The sequence below is a fragment of the Vigna angularis genome, chromosome 3, assembly GCF_016808095.1.
Source record: "Vigna angularis cultivar LongXiaoDou No.4 chromosome 3, ASM1680809v1, whole genome shotgun sequence".
NCBI lineage: Eukaryota > Viridiplantae > Streptophyta > Magnoliopsida > Fabales > Fabaceae > Vigna > Vigna angularis.
Window position 1 is genome coordinate 32656739 of NC_068972.1, and position 14264 is coordinate 32671002.

Genomic DNA, 14264 nt, shown 5'->3' on the forward strand with positions numbered 1-14264 from the left:
AACTTACATCATCCACAACTAAATGAGTGTAATATTAATCTCTTCTCTAAGCGCTTGAACTTTACCGCTCTCTACCTCAATTTGTCCATGCTTGTGGGATGCGTCATGCGTAGATCATCTGCAAAACGACCCAATCTCAATCTCGTGACAATGTGGAGGAGAATCACCTTGGGATTTAGTTTTTTTACCTTTAGTGCTACATTGTTGAACCTTTAATTTAATGAAGGTTTTTAGGGATTCACCTTTCTCTTGCTTGAAGTTTAGAAGTGCGAGAAAGGTGAAATGATGATGGCGATTCGTGACAAACTTGGTGGGAGGAATGGGAGGGGTTGAATATTGTTTTAAATTGTTTTGGAAAACAATGTTTAATTTCCTTTGCAATGGTTAGATGCTCTGAAACAGTAGTTAATCACTTGAGTTTATAAAACAGTGTTTAGGAAAAACCTGTGAAAAACAAAAACAATAAGGCACACTAGTTTTTATATTGGTTTCTTGAAATTGAGTTATGTCCATTTCTCCTTTAGAAACTTCAAAAGGGTTCCAATAATCTTTAAAAAAGATTATAAGAAGTTCAACTACTCATGTGTTAGAATAAACCCAGTGGTTCAAATGAGTACAATCACTCCTGGTATCAACTAGTTTAACTCCACTAGTTAACCTTACAAGAGTTTTACTTCACTTTTGTATAAGAAAATAAGAAAGTGTTTTATAAAGATTACAAGAACATAATTCGTAACTATCTTAGAGAAGATTTGAAATCAATACAATATGATTCTAAAAACTTAGAGAAGATTTGAAATCAATACAATATGATTATGAAAACTTGTAAATAACTTTTTCAAAGAACAAGTCTAAAAGACAAAGCTTGCGAAAGAGACAGCATGAGTGTACACTACTAGAAAAGCGTTATTTATAGACGACATTTTACCGAAGGCTTTGAAGCCCTCGATATTGACATGATTACCGAAGGCTTGGAAGCCGTCGGTAACGTCCTGACTAATTTAAGTCCGAAATTGGGTTTTTCGTACCCCAATTTGATTTTCTTCAGCTTCGTCGCTTTCGTGCATCTCATCCCTTTCTTCACAGACTTCCCTCCCTTTCTTCACGCTCCGTCAGTTTCTCGGTTAGTCACCGGTGGTGGTCCGTCACGGTGGTGAGTGGTGCGTTGATCACTCTTCGTTCACGGTGCGTGGTGGTTTTGGGAGTCTTGGGCTAGGGTTCGTCGTGGGTTGGTTGCTTCGTTGAGGGCTGGTGGTGTGGAGGTTGAGGGACTTTGTTGGAGGGGCCGTTGTGGGCTTCTGTCACTGTCGTGCTCATGAAGGGGTATCTTGGTAGAGGTAAGTTCCATAGAATTTCATTCACACTATCATGTTCATATTGCTGAAGCCTAGAGTGTTGCTGCCTTCATCTACTTTTCATTCACTTGTTAGTATATGATTGAAGGAACTTGGTTGAGGGACTTGGCTAGAGTGGCCGTTGTGGGGTTGCGTCGCTGTCGTGGTGTACAAAGGTTGCCATCGTCAAGGGCTATCTCGGTTGAGGTAAGTTGTGCGTTTAAAAATTCATTATGAGTTACAATGTTCTTGAATCTGTTTGATGTTGTTGTAGCAAATATGTATGATGTTGTTTGATTGAGAAAGATTGGTTTTTAATTGGAATGAGGGGCAAGACATTGGCATGCCAGTGAGAAGGTTTAAATAACCTTAACCGTAGTTTAGGGAAAATAAAAGCAAATAGTTTAGGGAATATAAAAGCAAACGAGGTGGTGAAGATTGAGCAACAGTGCGAATTGTTGTAACTGTTGCGTTTGCTTCTAATGCTTGCAAGTGTGTGCTCCAAGTACGCAAAACTTCAATTATGAACCTTTCAACCTCTAACTTCCCCTTGATTTGCTTCCAATCAACGTACACATACTTAGCTTCTCCCTTCTGATTCTGCACAAGATTTTGTGTATCAAAGTACCGATATGTCTCCTAATTGTGATGAACATGATCTCTGAGATGAGGATATCCTTGGTACAAGTATTTCAATGGATTGAAAACAGGAACTTATCTCTCAACTTTATGCAGAAATCTGCTTCCATGTCTGTAATCTGCAGGATTGTACAGTAGAGACTCTTTGTTTGACATCAAATTTGCTCGGAGACACTTCTCTATAACCTTAGCCTCCTCCTTCAACATTTCTGTCATGTCTTTAATATTTCTCCGAACTTTGTAAGATTGTGTCGACCCATTGGAATTGCCAGGGACAGGGACTTTTTTAGATGTATATGGAATTCTATTGCTCTCAAAGCAGAATTTTTTAGATGTTTTTGAGTCAAAACCTTTCCTTTTTTCAGCATCAGACAGACACATATATGCCTGCAGAAATTATCCAATCAATGTTTAATTAACTTCTTTACTCAAGAACACTGTGTATCAGAAAGTCACCTAAGATATAAGTTTGAAAGCAATTTCAGGCTTTGGATGTTTGTTCTTGTCCGGATGAAGTTGCAGGGCTGAATCAAAAGCAACAGTTCTTGTTATACAAGAGAAAGAAACCATGAAAAAAGAAGAAAAAAAAGGAGTTAAGCCTACCAAGTTTATGGTAGTGCTGGCAGATGGTGAGCAACCCTGCATATTAATCCACCTATGAGAACCCAATATGGAGAGATTAATTAGCATGATCATATAAAAGAAGAGAGAAAAGTGGTAGTATAGTATGTATGAAATACTCACTCCAAGAATGCAATACCAATCTATGAAAGGTGGCTTAGCAGGGTTTGAGAGAAGTGTATGAATACAACCAAGTGAACGTGTGGAAATGGAGCAAATCTCCAACACTGACTGGGTTTTGAGATGTGATTCTTGTATATGAAAATACATTAACACCAATCAAGTAACTGATATTGTTAAATGCTACTTTGATTAAGCATGCAATATGAATAAACGTATTGTGTAAGTCACCATACTCATGGTGTAATGCAAAATTTATGGTTTAGATTAATGTTAATATACGTTTAATAGATTGATTTTATAACTAACAAAAATGGTTTTAAGTTTTAATTTTACAAAATTAGGTCAAAGGCTAATTTTAGCAGAGACCTCAATAGCTAAAGCATAAGAACCATGGTGAAAACTTAGAAACCCATATTAGCAATATAGCAATGATGAAAATATATATAGGTCCCTACCCTTATATGAAACTTCTGGTTGTAGGCAGATGTCTATATTGCTTTTTACTGTTTGATTAATTTGAGAAATGAGACTTACTAAATGAAAAATAAAAACCCTATTCAAGAGATTTATAAATTTTTAAATTTTTAACTTAAACTAGCAACAACAAAGATTTATAATATAAACTACCTATGATTAACTGTTGAAGAATAGGAATCCTCAGAACGCAACCACATTCTCTCTCTCTTTGTGTTCTACTAAAAAATAATTGATGTTGCTGAAATTTAGTGATTATATTATGAAAGGGTGATGAGTGTGGGGACAAAAACCACTATAAACACTTGGATCCTACATAAGCAAAAGGAGGATAGAAGATACTAGTGATTGTGTAAGTCTAAGTGAAAGGGTTAATAGTAATAATAATAAGGTGGTGGAGGTGGTGGTGATTGTTTTGGTGATGAAGTGGAGGTACCCTTGTCTGGTGCCCTTATCAAATTATTAGTATTGGTGTCATGTCTTGCTCTCTTCACCTTGTTCTCCTTCTTTTGGTGCTCATTCTCAGGGTCATTGTTCATTATCTAAGAAAGTAATCATCTCATTTCAAGATATGCTTCAAGCATATCAAGACATGTTTTCGGAAAAATCGAATTAATATTTTTCAAGGAGAAAGAGTGTAGTCCTATCTCACTCGCCCTTTATCAGACAAGCATGTTCTGCAATGGTGCTTCAGTGAGATTATTCAATCCTGCAACTGAGAGTCGTTTTGAATATATTCCTCCTCACCTTAACTCCACCCTCTCACCATTACAATCACCACTGGTTCATTTAGCATAAGCATTTTCCTTTCATTTTCTATGCTTGTTCGCCTTAGAATAGACCCATCTTCACTTTTCCTAACATTAATGTTTTCTCCCTACCAATCACTTTCATTTCTCTGTCACCATTACATATATCGGTTTAATTTCTTGATCAACCACCCCTTTTGAAAGAGTTCGTATGTGAAGGAAATTTCAAATGTAAGTTGAGTTTGGGACTACAATGTGAAGCAAACAAGTGATTGACTAACACATGTTGTTACTTATGGATTCCCCCACAAACATTATCTTCTTTCCTGTGTCTCAGTCCAACAACTTCTTACCATCAAACATGTCACCAATAACAACATTTTGGGATGGAAGAAAAAGAATTGATCTTAAATGGGCTGCACCAACTTCAAATTCATATAAATACACCAATAAATGTCATTGGTTAATAGTGAATAAACCAATAATAAAATGGGCTGCACCAATCTCTCATCAATGTTTCACTCACATAGCTCCATAATATATATGTATGTAATGGCTGAAACAGTACCAAAAATTTGAAAGAAAAGGAGGAATGGAAAACAGTGACAGGTTAGTAAAAAGGGTACCCAGTTGGGTACAGGGGATTGGGTAATTTGGTATTGTATGTCAATGATCTAAGTCATGTGATCTTTGTGGGGTTGCATCGATTATACTGTCTGTTTTGTTAGAAGAAATAATGTGAAATGACTTTATTTGGTGTTAGGTGAGACGTGAGACACAGAATGGCGAAAGGGCAGTGAATCAGTATAAGGCAAAACTAGTTAAATTTCATTGACTGACACCATAGGCCAGTCATGCCAGTTTTAAAGAGACCAAACCAAACCTAAACTAATTAGTTTTATTTTGCAAAATGGACTTTGATCAGTTCATGAGCAGAAAGGGTAGTACTACATTTGAGAGTGGGTAATACCAGTTTTAAGAAATGTTATTGACTGGTCACTACAAAAAAGAAGGGCATTACCGAAGGCCAGAAGCCCTCGGAAACAGCCCAAAACCGTCGGTAAAAGGTAATTACCGAAGGCTTATCGACGGCCAAAGAGCCCTCGGTAAATCCCTTGTAGCTAACATTTACCGAGGTCTTTTGTCCTTCGGTAATTACCGAGGGCCAAAAGCCTTCGGTAATTACCGAGGGCCAAAAGCCTTCGGTAATTACCGAGGGCCAAAAGCCTTCGGTAATTACCGAGGGCCAAAAGCCTTCGGTAATTACCGAAGGACAAAAGCCTTCGGTAATTAACGAATAGCTGAAAAAAAAAGTATAAACTCAATTTTCGCACAGTGCTGCGTGAATGTTGTGTCAACTTGTGTGTCTTCGTTCGAGTTCAATTCTTATCCGTTTTCCATGCAATTTTTTTTCATAGTTTCGTCTGGATGTCTATTTTAATGTATAGTTTTTATTTTTCTCAAATTCCTTCTGTGTTGTTCCCAGTATTTTTTTTTACTCCCCTATGTCAGCTTAGTGCTTACTGTTTGAGTTACTTCTAATTTGTTTGCATTGTTTGTAATACTTGTCATAGTTGGAATAACACACGGACCACATGTGCAAGTGTTCACGGTTTCTTAAATTATTTGGAAGATAGTTGATAGTTTGTTACATACATGCCACAGGAAAATGTATTTTGGCAAAGCATGTAGCAAAGCTACGTTGGAAATCACTCAAAGAGTTGAAGTGAAATGATGGAGGGACCACTTTGCAAGTGTTCACGGTTTTATTGAGAAGCTTATATGATGATTGGCAAAACAAATTCAGAAGAGTAGCTTGCATATGCACGTCCAAACCAAATTGAAAAGGAAATTGTAAAATAAAATTGGGGTCAGCACTTATTAGAACCTCACCATTTTATAGCTAGAAGAAAACAAATGTGCTGCCACATTAGAATGAAGTGTATACGTGAAAATGGATGGAAAAGAGGGGACCACATGTTGAAATCTCACATCCAAAAGAAGCTACAAAGTGTTGAATTTTATTCAATGTTTCACGGCTGCAACTCCAACTCCTTTCTTTCAGAATTTTGCAAAGGACAAAGCTAAACACATGGAACAAAATTTGGGGCCACCACATTCTATTGTTGGCTGGAAACGTGGTTTTCAATTAGTTTGGGAGAAAGCATTTCATTCTCTTTGGTGCTGTTACGAAAAGAGAGAAAGCTGCCACATCCTTCTTTGCTGGAACAAAAATAAATAAATGGCAGCAGAGAGCACATCCAGCTTGGTTAAAGACGGTCCAACACCTTGCAAGAAGCAGCTAGCTGCGTGAAGAGAAGCCACTTGCAGTGTGAATGAAGTGAAGACAATTCCACCAGCAGCTGCAGCTACCTACACGGTCTAGTTTGTAGCAGTCCAGCCACGTAGAGAAGCTTCACTCACGGCCTTGGAAGGAGGGGAAACATGTCCAGCAGCTGTAGCTACCATCACATCCAGTTGGGAAGAAGAAGGAAGCTCACGGTTTCTTTGAGAAGCATGGCAGCAGCTCACGTTCAAAAGAATGGCTTCTATGGAGTGGAAGAGCTAAGAGAGAAAAGGAGATGAGTTCACGGGTGAATGGAGTTGGACGTGTGAAAGAAGAGGAATAGGGAAGGAAAGTCCAGCCACCACTCATGGTTGGCAAAGCTCACGGACATTAGAATTTTGCAAGGGAAAACACATGGGAAAAACATTCACGGTCCAGCAGCTTGGAGTTGGAACAGCTACAGCCACTTCTTGTTTGAGAATTGACTCTTGAACGTTTTTAAGGTAGAGAGCTGGATGGAAAGAAGAAGCATAACCCATGAGTAGTGGAAGCACAACCAGCAGCAAAGAGTTGAACGAAGCAACAAGCAGCCCTGTGCAAAAGGGCTAAATGGTGTGCAAAGTGATTCAGGAAGATAAAAATTGGAGGGCCCCCACCTATTTTCTTGGAACATCTAGGAGGGAGGAAGTCAGCAAGCTAGGGGAACAAAAACAAAATGTGAAGGAATTTAGGCTGCCAGATAAGAAACTGGAATACGGCTGAAAGCAGGAGTGGACACGGGAGAAGACAAAATCTTTGGCATATAAATTGGCAGTAGCAGCAGAGTAGATTTCAGTAGATTTTAGAGTAAATTTTAGGAGTAGTTTAGGAACTTAATTCACATTCTTTCAGGCTTTTAATGTTCTCCATTCCACATCGATCTGTTTCATTGTTCTACCTATTCCATACATAAATTTTCACTCCTTCTAAAAATCTGTCTTTCTGTTTTCTTCACTGTTTTCACCTTTGTATCGGCATGCATTTCATCATGCGCCAAACCATTATATTCGCATTAGAATTCAAGCCACAGATATAAATAAAAAAACTCTTTGTGCCACTCTTTTCTATCCACACAGGTAGATAAGATATGTTCTTTGCCATATAACTAAATATAAATATATATCCTCTATGTATTGCTGCCACACCTCTCGGTTCCCATTAAAATTTATAGAATATTTTTTCGTGGTCACACCATCGGCTATTTCTTAGATTTCTATTTCGTTACAGTGTGCAGAATGACTCAAAAGAATGTAATAGATTAGACACCAATGCTGTTACACACCAAAATTAATGACAATGGAACAACTCCTCATAACCCCGTGTGTATAAAAATCATGCTAACATATCTTCTAGAAACATAATAAACGAGAACAAAAAGTAATAGGTGAGGAATTAGGTCCTGATTTGCAAGAGCAAAATAAAGAGTAGTACCTGATCGATGGCTGAGGGGTTCTTGGCATGGTGAAAGGTGGAGATTAGAATTGACATGGCTTGGATATGGTTCATACTGACGTTGAACTGATCCTGAAGCATCCTAGCCCTTTCATCACACAAGCTTGCTAGAGTTTCTTTCCTCTTCTCAATACCTTGACAACTCAAGTAGCACAAGATCCACAAAGATACTATAATCCAACCCACCACCCATGTCAACAAAAGCTTCCTCCACAACGCTCTCTTCACTTTCTTAGAGCCAATATACTGGTAGTACTGTTGGTGGATTTTGCAACCCTGCCCAGAGATCTTCTCCCACCATTTGTGCCACATCTTTCCACCCCCACCACCACCTGGAAACCCCATCTTGGTGTCCATAATTCCACTGCTAATAAACCAGTTAAGGTAAAGGACAGACACAAGCCAGCAACATAGAACCAAAAGTAGATGCCCCACTTTTAGACCAAACCCAACTACATGGAGCAAACTCATCCACAACAGTAACCAACACAAGTAAAAAAGAAATAGTTCCAAGAGGTTGTGGGCGCCAACACAACCCCTGGATTAGCCTCCCTTGGCAACTACAAGCTCTGCCCACGCCGCGACACCAACCCTGACGCAGCGACAACACCTCCTGACGCCGCCAAACCACCGTCGTAAAGAAACAGGAGCTCGACAGGTTGAGAATCAATGGCAATGATGGTTTCGGATTGTGAACGACAGAGGGAGGTAGAGATTAGGGCAGGGGAGAGTGGAAAGCGGGGACGGGAATGAAAGTATGGGAGAAGCTTTCTCGGAAAGTATTTGGGAAAATGGAAGAGGGAAATCCCAAATTCAGATTTTATTAAGTGAATGCATATACCGACGGCCAAAAGCCTTCGGTAAATCCTCTGTGTAATACCGAAGGGCAAAAGCCTTCGGTAATGACCAACTTTAATGACCGTCAGGAAATCCTTCGGTATTATCATTTTTATCGAGGGGCAAGAGGCCTTCGGTAATAATCCTTCGGTAATCAATGAATTTGTAGTAGTGGGTACTACATTTCTTAGAGGTTCTTGACTGTTATGATAAACTTTGGACTAAAAACTACAAATTAAAGTAAAAAATCTTCATGATAAAGGAAAGAGGGTAGCAAGGCCTAAAAAGAGGCAACGGCAGGCACCAAAGTATGTACTTAGGGTGCTTGCTAGACTACCTACCATTGCTGCCCCCGATACATCATCTGTGGGGCCTTCTTCTACCCCTACAATACAGCCTCTTACCCCTACAGTAGACCCTACTCCTACCTCTGCAATAAACCGTTATAATACCCCTATAGTACACCCTTCTCCTACCCCTGCAGCACACCCTTCTACTACCCCTATAGCAGACCCTCTTCCTCCTCTTATGATTATAACCCCCACTCCTCCCCTTGTGGTTCTTACCCCCACTCCTCTCCCTGACCGTACTTCTATACCTTCCTCATCTTGTATACCGCCTTCTAAGACTGTCACACCATTTGCTGATCCAGATTCAAGAGGTGATGTTGAAGGTCTTGACCCGCCCCTCCATGATCGACCATGGATTGAGCCGTATGGTAAAGAGTAAGATTTTAATCTCTTCATATAATTTGATGTTTATACCTTACTATAATTGAAATGACTTTTATTATGCAGGTTTATTCCATCTAGGGTTGCTTCCCAAGCCATCACACATTCAATTAAGCAATAGTTTTTAAGTCCATGGCCTACTTGGGGAGCAATACCTGATGACGACAGAAAGCCATTCTGGGAGCGCTTTCAGGTGAACAATCCATTAAACTAATTGTCCCTCTTATTTTAGTATGTTCATTAATCAATGTTTGTTCTGTTTAATGTTAAAGATGAAGGTGCAGTGGAAACCTGAACATGAAACACAGATACACAGAAATTTCCACATGAAAGCATCTCATCGGCTGTCAAAGATGTTTAGGGATGCCCGCAATGCAGGAGAGCGCCCTTACTGGCTGGGCGACCAAATTTAGAACTCTTTACTGGCTCATTGGAATACAATAGAGTTTCGCAATAAGTGTGCCAAGGCGCAGAGAAATAGAGCATCTGAAAAGGGTGGCACACTGCATACTGGTGGGTCGATAACCATTCATGAGCATGCCATTCGTATGGTAAAATTTCATTACATAACTTTTTCTTTCATATATAAGTTATGTATTTTTTATTTCATATGTACACTTCTAATTGTAAATTATGTTACAGGCACAAGCTCTAGGACGGGCGGTCCATGTTGATGAGGTCTTTGCACAAACTCATGTAAGGAAGGGCACTAATCAATTCGTTGATGAAAGATCTCGGAAGACTCATGTAAGCAAATAACACTATTACATTTACTAATTTTTCATTTATGTTATTCTATCATTCCCTAACATTGCTTTTAATGTTTCAACAGCAAGAATTTTCTATGAGACTTTCACAGGTTAGACTTGAGCATGAGTCAGCTCCTATACCGGATGATGGCAGTAATGTAGAAGACGACATACGTAGGACACAGTGTTGGGTCAAGATCGTTGGTGGGAAGAAAAAGGGTCGACTGTACGGTGCAGGACAACTTGCTGCAAACTATACAACAGCGAGGTCGTTCTCCGCCTCATGCAGGCACTGGAGCAACGTGACCAGGAAATCACTGATCTGAGAGCAGAGTTTACAAACTTTAAGGCCCTGGTCATGAGAGTGTTGCCTGAAACTTCACAGGATGAATTCACTATCCCTCCGACCCAGCCACGACCCTCGTTGTCACCCGCTGCCCCTCAGCAGCCCACATCAGTCCAACCCTCATCAGTCCAACCCTCATCAGTCCAACCCTCATTAGTCCAACTCACACCAGTCCAACCATCAATAGAGGAGTAGGATGATGAAGATCATTCTGATGATAACTATGTACATTATTAGTTTCATTTTGTTATTACTTGTTAGAACATTTCGATGTTACATCAACTGGATGACTTTGGATGTTAGAACATCATTATGTTACATTGTTTTATGTTTTAACTATAAATACATGTTCTATGGATTAATGGATGTTCTATGGATTAATGGATGTTTTATGAATATTGATCAATGAATGCGTCTTTGAGATGCACATTATGCAGGTCTGTATGTGCTTGAAAACTGTTATGCAGGTCTGTTTATGTTCTTGGTTTAATAAGAAATACAATTGTCTCTTTCATTTCCCTCCAACTTACCAAAGGATTTTGCCCTTCGGTAAATAACCACGGTAGGCAATTACCGAAGGCTTATAGCCCTTGGTAATTACCGAAGGTTTGTGGCCTTCAGTAATTACCGAGGGCTTTTGGCCCTCGGTAATTACCGAAGGGCATAAGCCCTCGGTAACTGTTAGTGACAAGGGATTTACCGAGGGCTCATTGGTCGTCGATAAGCCGTCTGTAAATACCCTTTTCCGACGGCTTCTGGCATTTTCTGAGGGCTTATGGCCTTCGGTAATGCCCTTCTTTTTTTGTAGTGGTATTCAATAATATTTTTTCGGCTTAATAGCACTGATGGTTCCAATTTTTGTTAGTTTTGTTCGAAATGCTCAACCCTGACTCTCTCTTATTTCTTTCACAAGCAGCAAAACCCTTTCGCTCTCCTTCAAGTTTGAGACTGCCATCCATCACGACGCCATGGCCGGAGACACCTTCTCTGTGCTGTGTTAGGTGTGACTCTTGGGGTTCTTTGGTAGTTGGTGGATAAAGTCGAACAAAATGTTAAACTGTGTATTTTTATTTTTCAGATGAGGGACAACAGATGAGCAAAGTCCTCCCTCCTCAAATGTTAAAACAAATCGGAGGCATGGTGGGTTACAAAGCTTGATGAAGCATATGAGATTTGCTAAATAGATGATGGGAATGTTTGGCGGTGGTGATAAGTAGAATGTTGTTGCATAGAAGCTGAGGATTGTTTCTGATCACTACCCAAACCTCTCTAATACATACTTCACAAGAGTTAGATTCATCAAATTATACAGTTCACAGTGAATTTTGGATGAATTGTTATGTTTAATCAATCTCCAGCAATCTCGATGGGTGGAATAGTTCATTTCAAAATTTTCGTTAACAGTTCTTTTGTAGAAATAACCCCCTTGTCTGTATATTTTTTAGTCTTTAGGATTGCAAAGCCATTTTATTATCTTACAGCATAATAAAATGTTTTCTTTTTCTTTTTTTTTTCTTTACAGCATACGTTTACCTCTTTAATACGAGTAGATATTATGGATTCTGTAAAATACGAGTAAGGTTTTTACTTTAATTTTGTATTATTTTATGTTTTCAAATTAAAATATATTAGTTATAGTTTCGATAAAATACCTTTCATTGATCTTCATTATAGAAATAGCTTCTGACATTTTGATATATTTAAAAATAATTTATTTTGATATTGATAAATAACACGTTTTAATATATAAAAGTTATATTTTAAAAGATTAGAAAAAACATTGTACTGGGGTGTAATTTAATCTAAGAAGTATTGAATCTTGTACGTACGTCCTCACTTATCCTCTTTTTGCGACTCTCTTCTCATTGGTTATCTGTATTCTCTCCCAATCCTGTAGATCCAACTTTCCATTTCCTTCTTCATTCCCAATCCCATTCTTCAAGCTTCGCCAGAAAAAACTGTAATATCATTCAAGCAATCTAAAGTTCAAGGGCGCCAGAACTTTTAATCGATTTTTATTCTAGGCGTTCTATACTGCAATCAATGGCTTCTTCAATCACTAATGTGTCATCCGCGGTCATTTGCCCGAGTTATGTCAGTCTCCAAGCGCCAACAATCAAAGCCCTAACCAAAAGTTAAAACCAATTTTGGTGGCAAGTGTAGCAGTTGAGCTTCGGTGAAGCTCGGAGAGATACATCAATGCCTTTCTATGGCTTGTGATGAAATAAAAAAGCAGAGAAACAGAGGGAGATGAGGAGTGAATGCCGACAACAAGGAGTGATAGTCATCGAAGGGCGACGACACTTTCAGCGTCGACAACATCTCCGACGACACTCTTGGCCAGCTAGGGAGACCTGCGATCATCCTGTTCGGATCTGAGGTAGGGGTTGCCATCAAAAAATCACTTTCAAAAAACAAAAATCCACATCGCTATGCCTTAAAGTGTCCACGTCAGTCATTAAATGACATGTCATTCACTGATTGCACAGCTGGACAGTTGGTCGTTAACAATTTAAACGACGTTTGCAAAAAGGACTAAATTGAAAACAAATTACAATCTTTAGGACTACATTGAATAGTTTAAAAAAATTAGGACCATTTCGAATGATATTACAGTTTTTTCTGGCATATTTTGGGACCATCAATGTTATTAAGCATATTTTTTCTTATTGTCTTCTCTTCGTGTAGTCCTCTTTATATAAATTTCTTCGAAAAAGGTTCGTTACTTGGAAGTTTGACTTTCTTATAGGTGTGTAGCCTTTATGATACTGAGTTAGAAGCTATGTTGCCTCTTTGCAAAGCAATTGTGTTGTGTGTACAGAAAGGACAAGTCGAAAGCATGAATGAAGCATTCCTTGAATATATTCCTATCTCTTAATGCTACAGACAAAGAAATACTAGAAAATAAATGCTTTAAAGCGTTAGATGATCATACACGTTTAGACATAATACATGTACTATCGTTTAGGCATTGTTTGTTTGACTAACTTCGTTTAGGACATATTTATTATGCAACATTTAACGTTGTTTCGTTTTATCCTAGATGGTTTAACCTTTGTTAGACATTGTTGTTATTAGACATTTTGTTGTAGTTCTTTATAGTGTTTAGGATTTTTAAGTTTTAGTGTTTATCACTTTTTATCCTAGACGATTAGAACAATTAGACGTTATTTCATTTAAACGTTCTTTTAAATTTCAAAACAAGGTTTGCTTAATTGATCTTGTCTTAACAATTGTGTTATTTATAATATAATTTATTATGTTTGTAGGTCTTTAATTATTTGGATGGATCTGGACTTGGATCCAATGGTCCGTTTACTTTGTTCAAGAACAAATGTGTGATCATATTCTGATAAGTAACATAGTAGTTGATATGACATTGGTTAGACCGGCATGTAATCGACTAGGTCGTCGTCTAGTGGTAGTTACATACATTGTGGGTTAGACATATTTAGGTGAAGACAATTATAACTTATTCAGTTGTGAGCTGTGTTACATTGTTTTAGGACAAGACAATTACTGATGTGATCGAGAGGTATTCCGACATATGGAGTACATTTTTTAAAGTACTAACCAAATTTTCTTTTTTTAGTTGTGCATTTTGTTATTACTTTTTCAATTTTTTTAAGTTAATTCTATTCTATTTTTTCTATTATTTTTCGTATTTTACATTATTATTATGGGACAAAATTACGTGTTGATGTTCCTCTTATTATGTTTTATAATGTTTAATAAATTTGAATCAACAAGAGATTATATTGTTTGATTCAAAGTTACCGATATTATAGGTGATTTTATGTTGATTGTGTTTTTAAAATAACACTTTGCATCACAAAGAAACTCAGTGGCACCACTCATGCTTAAAGAACTCATCTCCTCAAAT

The 14264-nt window shown here is 38.2% G+C and overlaps 1 protein-coding gene across 1 annotated transcript; it reads left to right on the forward strand.

Moving 5' to 3' along the window:
- Positions 1 to 8475: 8475 nt before the first annotated feature.
- Positions 8476 to 9284, forward strand: LOC128195866 (extensin-like). Its single transcript, XM_052874562.1, has 2 exons — positions 8476 to 8497; positions 8818 to 9284. Exons 1-2 carry the CDS (start codon positions 8476 to 8478, stop codon positions 9282 to 9284), a joined length of 489 nt encoding a protein of 162 aa, XP_052730522.1.
- The last annotated feature ends 4980 nt before the right edge of the window (positions 9285 to 14264 follow it).

Excerpts from the sequence above, each read along its gene's own strand:
- LOC128195866 (XM_052874562.1), top strand. The coding sequence starts at position 8,476 with ATGGGAGAAGCTTTCTCGGAAA. Across the intron at positions 8,498-8,817 it reads GGGAGAAGCTTTCTCGGAAA|GAAAGAGGGTAGCAAGGCCT; the intron begins GTATTTGGGAAA and ends TTCATGATAAAG.